Source organism: Leptonychotes weddellii, chromosome 13 (genome assembly GCF_054177405.1).
Source record: "Leptonychotes weddellii isolate Sample4059 chromosome 13, ASM5417740v2, whole genome shotgun sequence".
NCBI classification, from domain to species: Eukaryota; Metazoa; Chordata; class Mammalia; order Carnivora; family Phocidae; genus Leptonychotes; species Leptonychotes weddellii.
Window position 1 is genome coordinate 59269276 of NC_138381.1, and position 16165 is coordinate 59285440.

The 16165-nt window shown below is 52.5% G+C and overlaps 2 protein-coding genes across 2 annotated transcripts in view; one reads left to right on the top strand and one right to left on the bottom strand.

The window, feature by feature from the left end:
• Window positions 1–849: 849 nt before the first annotated feature.
• RSPH14 (radial spoke head 14 homolog) overlaps window positions 850–16165 on the top strand; it is a 75027-nt gene continuing 59711 nt past the window's right edge. Inside the window, exons 1-3 of the mRNA XM_081801742.1 lie at window positions 850–1048; window positions 2112–2214; window positions 5120–5238. Coding sequence (XP_081657868.1) covers window positions 850–1048; window positions 2112–2214; window positions 5120–5238 — 421 coding nt within the window. The remainder of the gene's footprint in view (window positions 1049–2111; window positions 2215–5119; window positions 5239–16165) is intronic.
• The window catches only part of GNAZ (G protein subunit alpha z), a 52271-nt gene continuing 49183 nt past the window's right edge, over window positions 13078–16165 (bottom strand). The window contains exon 3 of the mRNA XM_006741524.3: window positions 13078–14972. Within this exon, the coding sequence (XP_006741587.1) occupies window positions 14628–14972 (345 nt within the window). The 3' untranslated portion in view covers window positions 13078–14627. The remainder of the gene's footprint in view (window positions 14973–16165) is intronic.

Here is a 16165-nt window from a genome sequence, read left to right on the forward strand (position 1 = left end):
ATATTTATGCACAAAGTGTGTTATGTAAAAAAAAGTACTGTTTTATAAAAAATCCATGTGTAAGTGGACTGTGCATTCCACACCTGTGTTGTTCAAGGGTCAGCTATACTGAACCACACTGCCTATAGTTGCTCCAAGAGTGTATGTGTGTAAAAAAAATAAATCACACTTTAACCTTAATTCCTTTTTTTATGGATATGTCAGAAGCATCTGAATACTATACAGTGGCTAACTGAATAAAAAAAAAAAAAAAAAAAGAAGCAGCATCTGAATAGGGTCCCTGGTGGATGAATGAACTAGACCTGGATTTGAACGTTGGCTCCTGGCCTTATCAGTTCCATGACCTGAAGCCAACTCCTATCCTTAGACCTCAACTACTTCCTTTGTAAAATTGGGATAACGCAAGTCCTGTCCTTCTGGAGTAGCTGAGTTAAATACTAGGTGTTGCTGGCGTAAGATAAGTCCTCCCCATCGTGACCATATTTGTGTTTGCTCATTTGGTCTGCTTTGTCTCTTTGGTGCCTTTGACCCAAGGCCCAGCCTGTAAAGTATTGGTGATTTCCTCTGTTGTTAAGCATGGGAGGACTCTGGAGTTTGCAATTTGGGCTGCTATTGACCTTTATTGTGACTTTGAGCAGATTCCTTCATTGCTCTCAGCCTCAGTTTGCTCATCCACAAATCGGAAATAAAGATACCTACCTGACTGCCCTTACAGTTTTGAGGATCAAATGAGAAGTAGCTTCTAAATCCCAGTGGTAATAACGATAACTTTTTGGGTTCTCTTAATCAGTGGTTTCTGCAAAGCTTTGTTTTGAAAGCTAGAGAGTTGCCCTCTGCAGGCGTGGAAAGATGGCCCATGCCCGGATCTCCATGTACCTGCCCCCCGACATCAACCCCGCCCAGGCCGCCATTGCCTATGGCTGTCGGGCCCTGCCGAAGCTGAACGAGGAGCTGCAGTCGGAGGACCTCCTGACGAGGCAGAAAGCCCTCATGGCTTTGTGTGACCTCATGCACGACCCTGAGCATGTCTACGTGGCCATTGACATAGGTGAGAGTGTCACAGCCCAGGTGACCATGACTGGGGTCTGGATGGACAGACACAGTGGCTCAAAGTGGGAGGGGCTGAGACGACCTGGTCCCTTCACTGCGTCCCTCCCGGCTGGCCAGTCAGTCCTTGCTCATACACCACCAGCGTCCCACCCAGAGCCACGAATCAGTCCCCTCTGCTATGGCTCAACCAGGTGGCCACAAATCCACCAAACAGAGCTGTTTATCTATCTCATCCATGAGACTGTCACAAAAGATAGGCACACGCCTTACTAAACCACACATGTATCTGGGAGCTATGTCCCTTGTGTCCCACTCTGCTAATTATCAAAATAAGGCTTGAGGTGATTTTCATGACATGGTCACACGTTTCCCAGATCAGGCACATGATGGACGAATTGCTGCTTCTTTCTCCAGCCCTAGCAAAGGGCTAGTTAATTCCAGATTTGGCTGTGGTTCCCAGAACCAGGGCCTAGGATACCAGGTGGGAGCTTCAGTAATAAGAGTTGCTGTTTCATAAGCCTGACTCTGGGCAGCACCACCCCAGCACACTGCCTGTGTTATCTTAATTCTCATAGCACCTGCCTTGGGAGGGAAGATAAGAAAACTGACAGATAAGAAAACTGGAGGTTTAGAGGAGGGGTACGAGGCTAGGGTTGCCAGATAAATAAATAAAGCAGGATTTTTATTTGCTCAACCTGGCATCCCTAGGTGTAACCTATTCAAGGGTACAGGACTAACTGGGGACAGGGGTGAGAATTTGACCCCTCAGTCTCTTCAAATGCAAAGGCCATTTTCTTAATCCTGTAGTGGACGGAGAGACAAGGCATCATTTGGAAGTGTGCAGGGGGTTAGATAACACAGTCCCCTGTGTGAGCCTTTCTAGCCCATAGAGACCCCTTCAGTGAATCGGAACTCCTTTGCAACTGACACGATTCCCCCCAGGCCCCAAAGCAGCAGAGCTTCTGGTAGTTTCTTATTGCCTGACATTGGCTCACCCGTCGACTTCTAGGTGAGTTGATTTCTTAGACTGGTAGATGTTCAAAGGTTTTTGTGCCTTGCAGGCTGCCTGGAGAGCCTGAAAGCTTTGCTGAAGGATAGCAATGACATGGTGCGGATAAAGACCACCGAGGTGCTCTACATCATGGCGACCCATAACGTGGGCAGGTGGGCAGCTGTCTCTGGAAACCAATGTCATGCTTTGGAGCCACACCCCTCCCCTGGGTGGCAGGCCCTTGGATGACCTTGAATACTCTGAATTTTTGTCTGTCAGTTTGTGTGTGTGTCAAAGGGAGGGTGGGGGTGCATTCCCATATCTGTTCAGTTCACGCTCTTGACCTGGGATCACTAGTTTTACTTGGTATTGAAAACAGAACCGAGAACCACAAACAGCCCTGGAGCCCCTGCCCAGGGACTGCTGCCCAGTGTGCACATGCCCAGAAAGAAGGAATAGAGGGGCAGGATGCTCACTGTCTTCCGGCTTGTCCTTTCAGGAGTGTCAGGGCATCTCACGAAATGTAAGGTTGCTCAGGCCCGCCTCTCCTCAAGCTCTCTGTGCCCCAGTGTCCTCGTCTGCACCTGCTCGTGGGGGCAGGGAGTACAATAGGTTGGCGCATGTGAAGTGCTCAGCCCCGAAACGTTGGCCTCACGTTGGCCTGGGTGGCCACTGGGTGCTCCTCTCTCTGGGGACCGCTGCCGCCTTCTCCCTGCAGATAGTCTCTGTGAACTGGCACTCCGCTTGCTCAGGGCCATCTCCAGATGGGGGCGTCGGTCCCTCAGTCCCCCTGACCTCCCCACTCCCTGACTCCTCTCTGGGTTCTAATTTCAGGTCCCCAGAAGGGGACGTGGTTAGCCTGAACCGTGTATAGCCCTGGCCCGATGGGTCGCTATGAATGAACGGGGTGCGTATGGGGAGGTGGTACTACAGTGAGATCCCTAATTCACATGCTTTGCACCAAGCAGGGCAGAGGAGTGGCGGGGAGCAGGAGCCCTGGTGTCGGGGGACCCCAACCTTTCCTGATGTGACCTTGGTGGAGTCTCGCTGTGCTTATCTGAGACAGACCCAGGGAAAGTGCTTTAATACTTAGGAGCATAGAGGACTGAAGCGCCTCTCATTTTTCGTGTTCCTTTTTTCTCTCTCTGGACCCAATGTGGACATTAAGTGGTAGCCCCCCAACAAGGGCTGACAGACACTGTGGGGAGAAGTGCTTGGAGCTTGGCCAAGTACAAGGAAATTGTGAGCCTAGTGGGGGTGCCTGTTGGTTTGTTTAGTGGCAGAAGGAGGTTGGGGGATATGGCCACGGTAGCAGGGGATGGGGGGAGGGGGACACGCAGTGAAGCAAGGATCACTGACCAAGGACCTGCTATGGCCTGGCCCGCACACTCCTTCAGTGTCTGCCATCCCTCACGCTGCCACCTCCAGGTGTCAGGGGGAGAGCCAAGAGACCAGGGGCCAGGATTCCCAAACTCTGTCTCACTCCACCACACCACAGTAGATGAAGAATGCAAGGGGCCAAAAGTAACGGAGGCCAATTTCTGAAGTTGTCCCCAGTTCAGTGGGATCTTATAACTTAAAGCCAGTAGCTTGTGGAGCCTGTCGAGCTCTAAGTAACTGCTCATGTGGAAACTTCTGTACCTCTTGTACCCACACCGGTAGCAACAGGAAGAGGGGATGAGGGTAGCAGCCTGGGGCTTGACGTCTTGTCGCCTTGAGGAGTCAGTTGGTATGACAGCCCACAAACGGGAGAGCCTTCCAGGAGGTCTAGCTCCCCCGGCTCACCTGCTGGTGCGGGGGGCAGATGCCCTCAGGGCAAATATGGCGGCCTTACAAAGCAGGAGTGACAGGGAGTGGGCGACTAGCACTGACTGAAGAGGCCCAGACACCTCATGATGGGCCGTCAGGGAAGTCTCCTGCAACCGGGGTGCCCTGCTAGGATTTTCTTGTCCCGGAATGACTCAGAACTCACCGTAGGTTAAATCCTGGCCGACAGGGCATGAGCACGATTGGTTGGGCACTTCCTGTGTGTCAGGCCCTGGGCAAAGGCATCACACTGAGTCCTCACTGACCCCAGGCCTGAGAGATATGACCTCAGAAGCCCTCATGCCAGATGTGCTCAGGCCCAGCAGTTAATCAAAAGAAATGGTTACAAAGCCGGCAATTGAAGAAATTGTACATTCCCTTTAAACTGTTCATTTTAACCCCAGGCACAAATAATTAGGCATTCACCAATCCCTGTGTGCCACCCAGGGCCTCTTCTTGGGTGTGGGCCCACTGGTTGGTGTTTCCCATCATCTTTTTTGCTTAAACCACACCTACAACATCATCTAATTTGCAACTTTGGTTTCTTCCCAATAGAGCGAGAACTCAAAGACATTAATGGAGTAATCTGCATGTAAAAACCTTCTAGAATCTTTTATAGTCATCTCATTTTTTTTTTTGAGACTCACTTTTGAGTCTTCCCAAAGCAATCAACTTTGTTTTCATAAGGAAATTAAAAAAAAAAAAACAAAAAACAACTCTTCTCACATCTAATTGGCTTACCTAATAGTTAATTAACTTATATAATTATAACAAGCAGCATAACAGGCTACATAGGTTTGGAGGTAAGCATCTGGATGTTGGCAAGCTGGGGGAAGAGGCAGGGGCTTCAAGGGGCGGAGTTTGCAGAGCCTGGAGCATCAGTGGGTGTGTGCCCTGGTGGGTGGATCCCCGAAGTTCAGGGTGGGTCAGTTGTGAGGTTCTGCTGCCCATCCTCATTTTACAGATAATAGGACTGACACTCACAAGAGTAAAAGGAAGCATCTGGGGGCACAAAGAACATCGGAGTCCTAGCTAAGGAAGGGGCAGAGCTATGTGATTCCAACATGTGGTTCCTTCCACTCACACACAAGCCACACTGCTCTCATGGCCTCTAGAGATGCTGTAATAGATTGTCCACCTCTGGCCTTTTTCTTCTCCTTGGAAGCTGGAGGAATGTGGCCTGCTGTGGGTGGGCACCTTCCTCCTTGCTCTTAACTGGATCCTCTCTGGGCATGGTCTTAATTGTGTCTAAATCTGAATTCTTTTCCCCAGAGAGGGCTTTTTAAAGCACGATGTCATCCCTGCCTTGTCCTACCTGCTGAACGACCCTCAGCCAGCCTGTCGAGAGAACTTGCACCTGGCGTTGAAGCACGTGGCCCAGCTCCCCTCAGGTAGGCTCTCCGTGGGCACTCAGGTGGCCCCCGGTCTCCACTCCAGGTCACTCATGTGCCATGCTGCAGATCGTGGTCTAGAGCACATTTTTTTAAAAAAAAGTTATGCTTTTACTGATGGTACATATCAAAAAGGCACAAATCATACATGAACGTTTTATTAAATTGTACTAAGTGAACATGCCATGGAACCACTACCCAGATTGAGTAACTTCTAGAGTATCGCCACCACTCTAAAAACTTCCCACATGCCCCAGACCAGTTACTATCCCTCACCCAAAGGGAAACAGTATCTTCTATTTATGAAACCATAGATTGTTTTATGTCTTTTCTTAAACTCTACGTGAGTGGAAACATACAGTCTGTAACATCTTGTTTCTAGCTTTCTTGTGACTCAACGTTTTGTCTCTGAGATCCATGTATGGTTTTTGCTGATTTGCGCTAGAGTGTGGTATTCACATTATATGAGTATACTACAGTTTCTTTATCCACTTTGTTGTCAACGGACATTTGAATTGTTTCTAGTGTATGGCTACCAAGAATAGAGTGTCTATAAACATTCTTGTGAGTGCCTTTTGATGGACGTATAGATGCATTTCTTTCGAGACATACCTGGGAGGGGAATTGCTGGGGATAGGACAAGTTTATGTACAGCTTTAGAAGGTACCACCAATGGTTTTCTAAAATAGTTATACCAATTTACGCTCCCACCAGCAGTGTCTTAGAGTTCCACATGCTCTCGATCCTCACCCACACTTGATCTTTCCTGGCTCTTTATTTTAGCTATTTTGGTGGGTGGGTGTGTGGTAGTGTCTCATTTTGGTTTTAATTTGTGTTTCCCTGATGATTATAGCCCTCATTTGTGAAATGTGCCATAGCACGTTTAAGGAATGAAGAAAGCCTGCCCCCCGGGCTTGAGGTCCCCTTCAGTTGAGTGCTCCTGCTGATTAGAGGCAGAGTCCAGGGTGACGGCCACCCACCCACTACAGCTAGAGGGTTGAGATTTGTGTCAGTTTCACGTCCGCCCTGTCACGTGGTGCAATGAACATTTTTAAACAGGGGGCTCATTCCAAGAGGCGTGATATCAAGGCCTTAAAGGGGGCGCCTTAAATTAAAGGTGGGCAAAAAGGTGTCGCAACCCAGGAGTGAGACAGCCCTGGGTTCCCTCTGCCCTTCCACTGGTTCCTTGCATGCCCCTGGTTGGGTTATTTCCTCATTTCTAAAGTGAGGCCGATACTACCTGCCTCAGAGGCCTGAAGTGAGGGCAAGTGAGAAGACGCTCGCCAAGCATGTAGCGCATCGCCCTGCATGAAACACGCCATAAACACTCAACTCCACGTGAGAGTACTCCCTGAGCTGAGGGCCCAGAGAGAGATGACTGTGGGATCAGGTACAGAGAGGCAGGCCAAACGGACTGGAATCCTTGGGGGCCTGGGATTGCTACCTGGGCCGGGCTGGGTGCTGGGGAGCATGCTAGGCCAGACAACAGAACCTCTGGTGGTCTTTTAAAAGGACACACTTATCCCTGGCCCTATCCCAGGCCAACAAGATCTGTTTCTGGGAGCGGGCGCACATATCTTTCTCAAACACACCTTGGCTGGTTCTCCTTTGAGGCCATGACTGAGGGCCACTGGGATAGTGGGGTGTTTGTGAAGCACCAGTGCTCAGGGCTGAGCTAAATGAATGCCCTGTGCTCACCACACAGGAATGTTCCTTCTTGGGGTGTGGAGCTCCCAGCCAGCTTTCTTAAATTATTGCGACCTGTTGAAGCATTCAGAGAAATACAGAGACAATGATAGTAAACATCAGTTGCCATCACGGCTTTGCTAAGTCTTAATATTCTACCATAGTTCCCATTTGCTTGAGATTTTTGTTTAAAAAAAGTAATAACAGTCCGAGCACCCTGTGAACCTCCCCACCCAGCACCCTTTCTCCTGCCCTCCCTGGAGCCCCCAGTAATTTCTGACTATATCCCTAGCGCACATCTTTATATGTTACCATGAATGTAGTTATATAGAGATCTTGCCTAGCATGTTTTAAAACTCAATGCCAATGGATCTTGCTGAATGTATCCCCTTGCCACTTAACCTAACTATAATTTTGAAATTTACCCATGTTGTGTCACAGGCTCTGTTTGACTATCTTAACCGTGGCATACCCTTCTGGTGTTTGAATGTAACATTGACACTCAATACACTTACCCCTGCTTGGCCCACAGGGCAGGCTGGTTGTTTCTGATCCCGAGTGTTCCCGCTCAGATTTTCCCGGAGTCCCTCCAAGGCCTCTGCTGGAGGAGAGCATCCTTGTGGAGGGGGGAGAATGCATGGCCTTCAGCTTGGCCAGATACTGCAATTGCTTCCCAGACCGCCCTCCTCCAGCCAGGAGAGAGCCCGTTGCACATCCTCACCAGCAACCTGATGGCGTGCTGTGCTGCTGCACTGTTGTGTGGCTTTGCCGTCCCCTGTGTCTGGGGGAGGGGGCGTCTTTCCTCTGCCTGGCACCACCCGCATCTCCTCTCCTGCCCAGTGCCTCCCCGGAACCTGAGCGTTCTGTTGAGCTGTTTTTCCATTTCTTACTGCTCTGAGGGAGTGTTTCATTCATCCTGGATTCCAACCCTTCGTTGGCTACACACATTGCAAATACCATTTCCTGGGTTGTTGCGTGGCTTTTCACTGTTTATTTGCTTATTCATTAGCCCAGCAGTTTTTCATTTGAATGTAGTCAGTTTCATCCGTCTTTCCCTGTGTGTGTGTGTGTGTGTGTGTGTGTGTGTGTGTGCGTGTGTGTTTGGTGCTGCTTAAGAGCTCATGAAGATATTCTGCCCTATTTTGTTCTAAACGTGTAGGAGTTTTGCTTTTCACATTTAGCTGGTGAAGGTACCTGGCCTGGATTTTTGTTTGTTTGTTTATTTGTAGGTCTTCTTGTTTAGCCCTTGCCAATCTGACACGGTCTTAGTTACAAAAGCTCTACGGTAATCTGTGTTCTGGTGGGGAGGGCCCTGCTTCTGTCTCCTTCCTGCAAAATTGTTCTGGAATCCACAAGCACTGGGTGCATCACAAGGAGTAGTGGGGCCATGGTTCTGACAAGCCTCACCCAGGGCCCCGGGAGTGAGCTGCACCCTCTCTCACAGGCTTTCTTGGGTGCTGCTCATTGTGACGTGCCTGGGACACTCTGCTGAGGGATGTGCAGCACTGGGTGGGTGGGTGGGGGAATAGCTGGAGGGAGAAAGGGAGACATGGGGTATGGCAGACACCCCAAGAAGTCCTCCTGGGGGGACTCTGAGCCCTGTGGCTTCTGGGGTGGCCAGTGTGGCTGTGTCCCAGGTGGTGTCCTTGCTGGGCCTCGGGGTGGGGTGGGTACATCTCCTTCATGGCTGCACTTTTAAGCAGCATGTGACCTTGGGCAGTAGCACAGCCTGTCGGAGAGTGTCGGCTTTATCCCAGAGCATGGGAGTCTGTGTGCCTATGGGCCTGGCATAGTCTGGACTTAGCTGGCTCTCCTACTGATGGTCATTAGTACGGGTTTTCTATCCACTGCCATGCCACAAGGCACCCTCTGCCCCTGGCCGAGTGCCCGGCACTCAACAAATATTGGTGTTCGCAGGTTTTATGCCATATTTTAAAGGATCATTTGTTATTTATTTGTGGCAGTTCACTCCCTCCCTCCTTCATTAATTCAACAACTGTGTTGGGCCCTTGCTCTGTTCCAGCCACTGTGCCTCAATTGCTTCGTCTGTAGCGTGCGGTATCTGTAGGGAAACAGAGGTCTTCCCTCTTGAGTGGTTGAGCCTGGCGGGCCCAGGCCTGCTGTGTGGTTTCCTGTAGTGACCAGCAGGGGGTGCCACAGGACCGATGACTGCCTGACCGGGCCTGGCTCTCATCTCAGGCCCCGGGGTGCTGCAAGTCAGGTGAAGAGAAACCAGGATTGTAGAAGCAAATGCCACACAGAAGCCTCCAGCCCAGGGTCCCTGTCAGCTGGGCCCTGAGTGGCCGCTGGGGATTCTGGGGGAATCTCTGTCTGCTCCCTCGTTTCTGCCAACCCCACACAGAAACAGGTCTTATTTTGTGGCCAGGCGGTACAGGAGAGAACTCTGATGCCAAAACTGAAGATTCTTCTGTAACTGGATTTTGGGAGGCAGCTGAATAGCCCTGGACCCTCTGACGGTGGCCTGGAACAGGGTGACTGGGTGCACCTGTGAGTGTGGACTGAGCTCTGAGCTGCTGGCCCAGCTGCGTCAGCATCACGGTGCTGGGACTGCTCTCTCTCCGACACACTGTGTGCAGCCTGGCTTGGGTGGGGCTGTGGGGCTCAAAACAGGTGCCCGTCCCTGCCCAGAGGCGAGCACCAGCCAGGGAGGGGTAAGGGAAGCGGAGAGGCTTTGCTCAGTCCTCTCCTGTGCAGTCTGGCTCCTCAGCCTCAGACAGGAGCAGCATGGGCCTGGGGAGGGACAGGGCTTACCAGGCTTTATGTCAGATGCAGTTTCGATCCTGGGAATTTTTTTTTTTTAAGATTTTATTTATTTATGTGACAGAGAGAGACACAGCGAGAGAGGGAACACAAGCAGGGGGAGTGGGAGAGGGAGAAGCAGGCCTCCCGCCGAGCTGGGAGCCTGATGCGGGGCTCGATCCCAGGACCCTGGGATCATGACCTGAGCCGAAGGCAGACACTTAAGGACTGAGCCACCCAGGTGCCCCTGATCCTGGGAATTTTGAGGTGCGTGGCGACATCAGAGCTGAAGGGGTGGGAGTAGCAGAAGCCTAGGGAGAGGCTCTGCTGGAGAAGCAAAACAGGGTGTTCTTCCCCTTCTGCAGTGTGCCTCAGCCAGGCAGTCTCGGGCAAGCAAGCTGCTGCACCCCTTTCCCTCCTCCTGGGCTGCCTGGGGAAGTGGCCCAGAGCAGCCCTGGCTCCTCCTGGCTCTGACACCGCAGAGTGCAGGGATGGGGCTGGCTGCCTCGGAGGGGTGGGCCTTTCCTTTCTCACCTGCCTTCAGGACAGGGTGCAGCAGGCCCCAGGCATGTCCTCAGCCTGACAGTCTGTGGTGGGCAGCTGCCCCCTTCCCAGACTTAGCAAAGGACGATGCCCACCAACGGTGACCCTGCCCACCTGGTTCCCAGCCTGGTACACCTGCTTGAAGCCTCCTCTCCGCTCACCCTCCCCATCCACTGGCCTTCTCCAGCCGGGAGAGCCTTTCCCTGTCCAGCCCAGTCAAGGCAGGTCACCATCCCAACAGCTATCCTCGTGGGCTCTCTTGGACCGGGCGGTCTTTCTGAGCTCTCTCCACAAGGTTTTCATAATATTCCCAGGCGGTTTGGGACAGCTCATTACAGGGTCAAGTCCTTCCAGTGCATGCACTGGGCAGAAGCAGCTGGCCCCTGGCCTTGGACCTACCTCAGCACTGAAGCCCCTCACCTGGCTCATCTTTTAGTGAAGAGAGCACCCAGGGTGCCGTCCAGCCTTGGTGGGGCCCCCTTGTCCTCATGGGGGACTGTGGCCCTCCCCAGCACTTGCCCCTGAGGCAGCAGACCCGCACCCCACCCCCATTTGTCCTAGATGGCCAGGGCCTTGCGTGGGCTCCAGGGAGGGTGGACAGAGGGAGCACTGGCCCTGGGGACCCAGGCCTGGTCGGATCACTTGTTACACTGTGTGATGCCGGGAAGTCATCTCCCCTCTGGGTCTCTACTTTCGCCCTCTATAAAGCAGAACCAGTAATCTTGGCTTCCCAGGAGTTGGGGAGGATGGAATCAGACGAGTGTGTACCAGGTTCGGCAGGGCCATGCGGTGAGCAGTCACCAAGGGGAGCTGGGATTATTGTCAATGACCCATGGCTCCATCTCAGGTGACCACGAGAACTATAGCGGCAGATGGCGATACCCAGAGCCCACATGGTGGTGTGCCCTAGGAGAGGGAGTCTTTGGCCACTTCGTGGGACCTGGGCTGTGGTTAGTCACCTGCAGAGGGCGAGGCTGGGCCAGCCCTTCCTGCACAGGGTAGAGCCTCTCCCCTTAGGATCACCCTCCTGCCAACTCTGGCCTCCTCCCACTGGTCCCTCTGCTGCTGGTCCCAGAGCTCATTTCCATCTGGCTGCTGCCACCATCAGTGGACCTTTCCTGGACCTTTAGCTTAGCAGGTGCCTTCTCCACACTGGGCACTGTTTGGGCACAGTGGAGGAAGAAGGTGGGTCAGACTGGGCCAGGTCCGCTTCCCACCTCGCCCTGGCATGGGTGCTTTATGCAGTGGAGTGTGGGAGGGTAGGGACCTCCAACACCCAGCAGGCTGGGCCCCAAGGGATAGACCATCTTGGACTGAGAGCACAGGGGAAGGCACGTCAGCATGATGAGCAGAGCAAAAGGGGGATGTAGCAGGCCCACAAGAAGAAGAAACAGCACAGACCGAGGGTGGGGTGACTAGACTTATCATGGGGATCATTTCATAACGTATATAAAAGTACTGAATCACTATGTGGAATACCTGAAACTAATAGGATGGAATGCCAATTATACTTCAATAAAAATAGGCAACGTTCGAAATGAAAAATAAAATGCACTGAATTCACAGTCTCTGAAATGTTGCGGAAGAAGAGAGTATAGGAAACATACCTGTCAGAGGTGTCAGTGAAATGAGGCAGGGAGGGGCAGCTCGTGTAGCGGATCACAGAGGAAGTTTAAAAGGAAAAAAAGCAGTGCAGACAGATTGCGGTGGAGAGCGGGGCCCTGGGAGAGTTGGCTGACTGGGCTCCGGGAACTGGGAGCACTGGCCCAGGGAAGCCACCTCCCATCCCTGAGCACATCAGGAGGGAAGGCAGAATCCTCCTATTTTCCCTCTAGCTGTGTATTTTTAGGTGAAGGATGCTCACGGTGAAATTACTGCTCTTTTCACAGTTGGCATTAAAAGCGTAGAATAAGTCTCAAAGATTTCAAGTCACACGCTATTTCTTCTTAAAAGTCCCCTTGGGTTTTTGCTGTTTGGTGATGTGGGAAGGCGTGAAAGGAATCCCCACGAGGGCTCAGGGGTGGGGGAGGGAGAGAGCCCGATCTGTATGTGTGTCTCTGTAATGTGTATCCGCGTGTGCGCATGCGTGTGTCTCCAACTACTGGTCCTCACTCAGAGCTTTGTGTAGGTCCTGGATTTGAGGAGGAGGCTCAAGGGTGGCTCTGTGCTCCCTGTGGGATCGTGTCTGGGTGCAAAGTGATCAGGAGCAGAGCCAGGCAAGAACCCCAGGCTTGGGGAAACACTTGCCTCTCTGCTCCAGTCCCTGACCTTGACCTTGAGCACCTTTCCTCATCTGTAAAACGGGTCACGGCTGACAACCTACCACCGTAGAGGTGTTAAAATAATCTGTAAGGTGCCTGGTGCAGGGTGAACAAACTTGCCTGACTCCTAATTAGTGCCTTCCACCACATGGAGATGCCCCTAACCACACAGGCCAGAGTCAGCAGACAGCGGGATGGTGGGGGACCCCTCCTCCCCACACCCTGCAAGGACCCCACCCTCACTGTTGGGCACTGTCGACACCCTCCAGGCTGTCCACCTCTTGCACTCTGGCAGAGGTGTCTTTAGGCTGTGAGGGGTCTGGGTGATGGTGCGGCCTGGGCCAGTGCTGGGCGGGGGTCTTGGAGCCATCATTTCCCCCAAACCTCAGCCCCTCCAGACACATGGGCCTGGCAGCGCCGCACCGCCCCCCCCTGCAGTTTCTTTCCTTGCTTGAGGTTGTTTATTCTTGACATTCATTTCAAAGTGATTGTGCCTGGATGTGTGGATCAGGGGAGAGAAAAAGGCGAGGTGGGCATGGATGGTGGCTCGGGGCCCCCTCCCGCCAGTCACAGCACGGCAGGACAAGGCTCAGCTCATTCAGGTTATTTTATTTTCTTAAAGTAGACAATCTTTACCTTTTATACAATCACCAGCTCCTCTTTCCCTCTGTACATCTCTTAAAGTCCTTGGCTGTGATTCCACACACTGACCTTGGGACATACAGGTACCGAACAGAGGCTAAGAGGAAAGGAGATTTGGCAAGGGCTCTGGCGGTGCCTTCCCTCTTGACGGCGGGGGTTTTATATTTACATGCGGCCCTGGGCCAAGGTCCTCCCGTGGTGGCGGGTGCCACAGGCCCTGGGCCAGGCAGGGCCAGAGTGCAAGGTCCCGGCGGGGACTCCCTCAGGCTACAAGGCTGGCTGAGCCTTCACAGGAGTTGTAGTGGCTCTCAGCCGGTCTCAGGTACAGAACGTGCAGGGGCCGGGGCCCCATCTCTCGCTTCCCCTTCTTCCACTTGCAAAGCCACGAATAATTTACTCTTTAAATACCAAGACATTTAGCTATTGTTCATTCGCTCCTAGGTGAAGAACCTTCTTTAAATACATCACATTTATTTTCTGAAATAAAAACGAAGCAGAAACCGCACCGGTAACAGGAGGACGCTGCACGGGCTTATGTACAACGCGGCCCCGCGAGGCTGCCGTAGGGCGACCGTCCGCCCCAGTGTCGCTTGGGAGCAGAGGGACAGATTCATCAACAACTTTTACACTCAGCAAGCCAGACACAAAAAGGACCACCTGAAAAAAAAAATATGTTTTGAAAATCTGCATTTTAAAAAAGAATACTCAACTGCATTTGAAAGTTTCTGTATTTCTGCGAAACACCACGAGATTTGGCCCAAAAAAAAAAAAAAAATGTCAGAGAAGAAAAACCGGGGTTTGATTTATAAAACATCAGACTAGTAGAAGAAAAGCTGGAACCCAGCTGGCCTAGTTTGAAACAAATCGTGCCACTCATGTTATTGTGTGGATTTTTGCTGCATATTTTGAAGCTGTTTTAAAAAGAGCTGTGAGTGGCTGGAAGTCTGGTTAGTGCTGTCATCTGGCCTCGCACCCTGGTTCCAGAACAAATGTGGTACAGAGTAGGCCAGCGGTAGGTGTGGCCAGCAGGGAAGGTGCACGGACCCTGCTCTGGTCCTCCCTCCTGGTCAGCAGCAAGGTCCCCAGTCCGAGGCTTGGGCAGAGCTGGCTTCCTCCAGATGACCCAGCCGCCTCTCCTCATAGTCCCATGGGGAACCCCATGCAGAGCGGGGCCAACTCGGGAAGGCAAGATGAGGGGGCAGGAAGGGCTTGTAGTGAACTTGGTGACAGCTGCTTAAGTCTTCAAGAGGCTCCAACATTTCGGGGAACTTGGCCATTTCTAGACTGTGTGTGTGTGCATGTGTGTGCGTCTACCTACCTAGCAATCTATCCGTATATATTTATGTTTGCGGAAACGTGGGGGCCAAGGAGGTGCAGGGGCGGGGGGGACATTCATCAGGCCCCCCGTTTTCTGCCCCTGGGCTGGGTCTCCCTAGCACGAGTGGGGGTGTGACACCCCAGGGGTTTCACCACAGGCAAACCGGCCAGCCCGGCTCCTCAGCAAAGGCCTATGTACTTGAGATTGTTCTGTATGATGACGTCTGTCACCGCATCAAAAACAAACTGGATGTTACTGGTGTCGGTGGCACAGGTGAAGTGGGAGTAGATCTCCTTGGTCTCCTTGTTGCGGTTCAGGTCCTCGAACTGCCGCTGGATGTAGACGGCGGCCTCCTCGTAGGTGTTCTGGCCCTTGTATTCAGGGAAGCAGATGGTGAGCGGGATGCGCCGGATCTTCTCCGCCAGCAGGTCCTTCTTGTTCAGGAAGAGGATGAGTGAGGTGTTGATGAACCAGTTGTTGTTACAGATGGAGTCAAAAAGGCGCAGGCTCTCTGCCATTCGACTCTGCAGGCAGGAAAATGCGGGTGTTAATCAGGGGACGCAGCGTGGAAAGGCTTGAGGCCTGCAGCCCTTCTGGGAGGAAGCCCTCCCACCCCGCGGCAGGGTCTCCCAGCCTGGCACTGGCCCTGGAAATGTCATCCTTCTGTTGGGAAGTCCTTCCTCTGTCAGCCAAGTCTGTCTTCACCTGCCTCCCACGGGCTCTGGGAAGTGGCTGGCACGGCCCTCGGCACCCTGACACTTCTTTGTAAGGGCTGTCCTGCTTCATCGGACCCTCCTCTGTGGCTTGGACCTGCTGCCCAGCCTCCCTCAGCTGCAGGGACCCGGGCAACTAGGTACTCACAGCCGAGGGCCCCATCTCCTGTGGTCCTGTGCTAGCTCACGGCCCCCGAGCTGCCATCACGTCTCCCTCAAGGTGAGCATGGCCAGCCTCCTGCCCGGCCGGCAGCTCTGGCCCGTCCTCCAAGCCTCGGTCCTGTCACATGGTACCGTCAGTCCTCAGCCAGATCTGTGAGTGGAGAGCCTGTGCTTCCAAAACCAAAGGCTCCAGTCCAGAGAGTTAGGGAAGGCTCAGGACCCTCTGCCCCGGCCAGGACATTGGGTTCATGTGAGGACAGTGGCCCAGGAGGCTCGGTGACCCAAGTGGCACTGGCCTTTACTTACCCCTTCTTTCTGAGGACCTCAAATGGGTTGTAGTGACTGAGTTTTTAAGGAACATAAAGCATCTGTCTGACTCCCAAGCCCACTGTTTCCACACACAACTGATAATTCTAGCTTCCAAAAGGACTCCTGGTGAGTTACTATGGTGAAAGCTGCCCCTCATTTTAAAATAAAATGAACAAGCCAAATGTCCGAACAAAGCCCACAACTAGTTTAGTTTAGATCTGAGGCGTTGGATTTAAGGACTTTCTGACCATATTACATCACCAGTCATGTGGTAATGATGAAGGAAGCCGCAGCTGGTGCTGATGGTGTGGCCATGGCTTGCACCTTCCTATTCCCATTTTACAGATGATGAAACTGAGGCCTGAGGAGGTGGGAAATGTGCTCCAAGATCCACAGCCAGGAGCTCAGGCTCACTGCAGCATGGATGGGCAGCACTGTTGGCCTAAGTGAGGTCACCCCAGATGGGGGTGTCCAGGAGGATGCCTCAGTGAAACCCTGCTCTCCTGGGGATCCTGAATCGCCTGAGGTACACA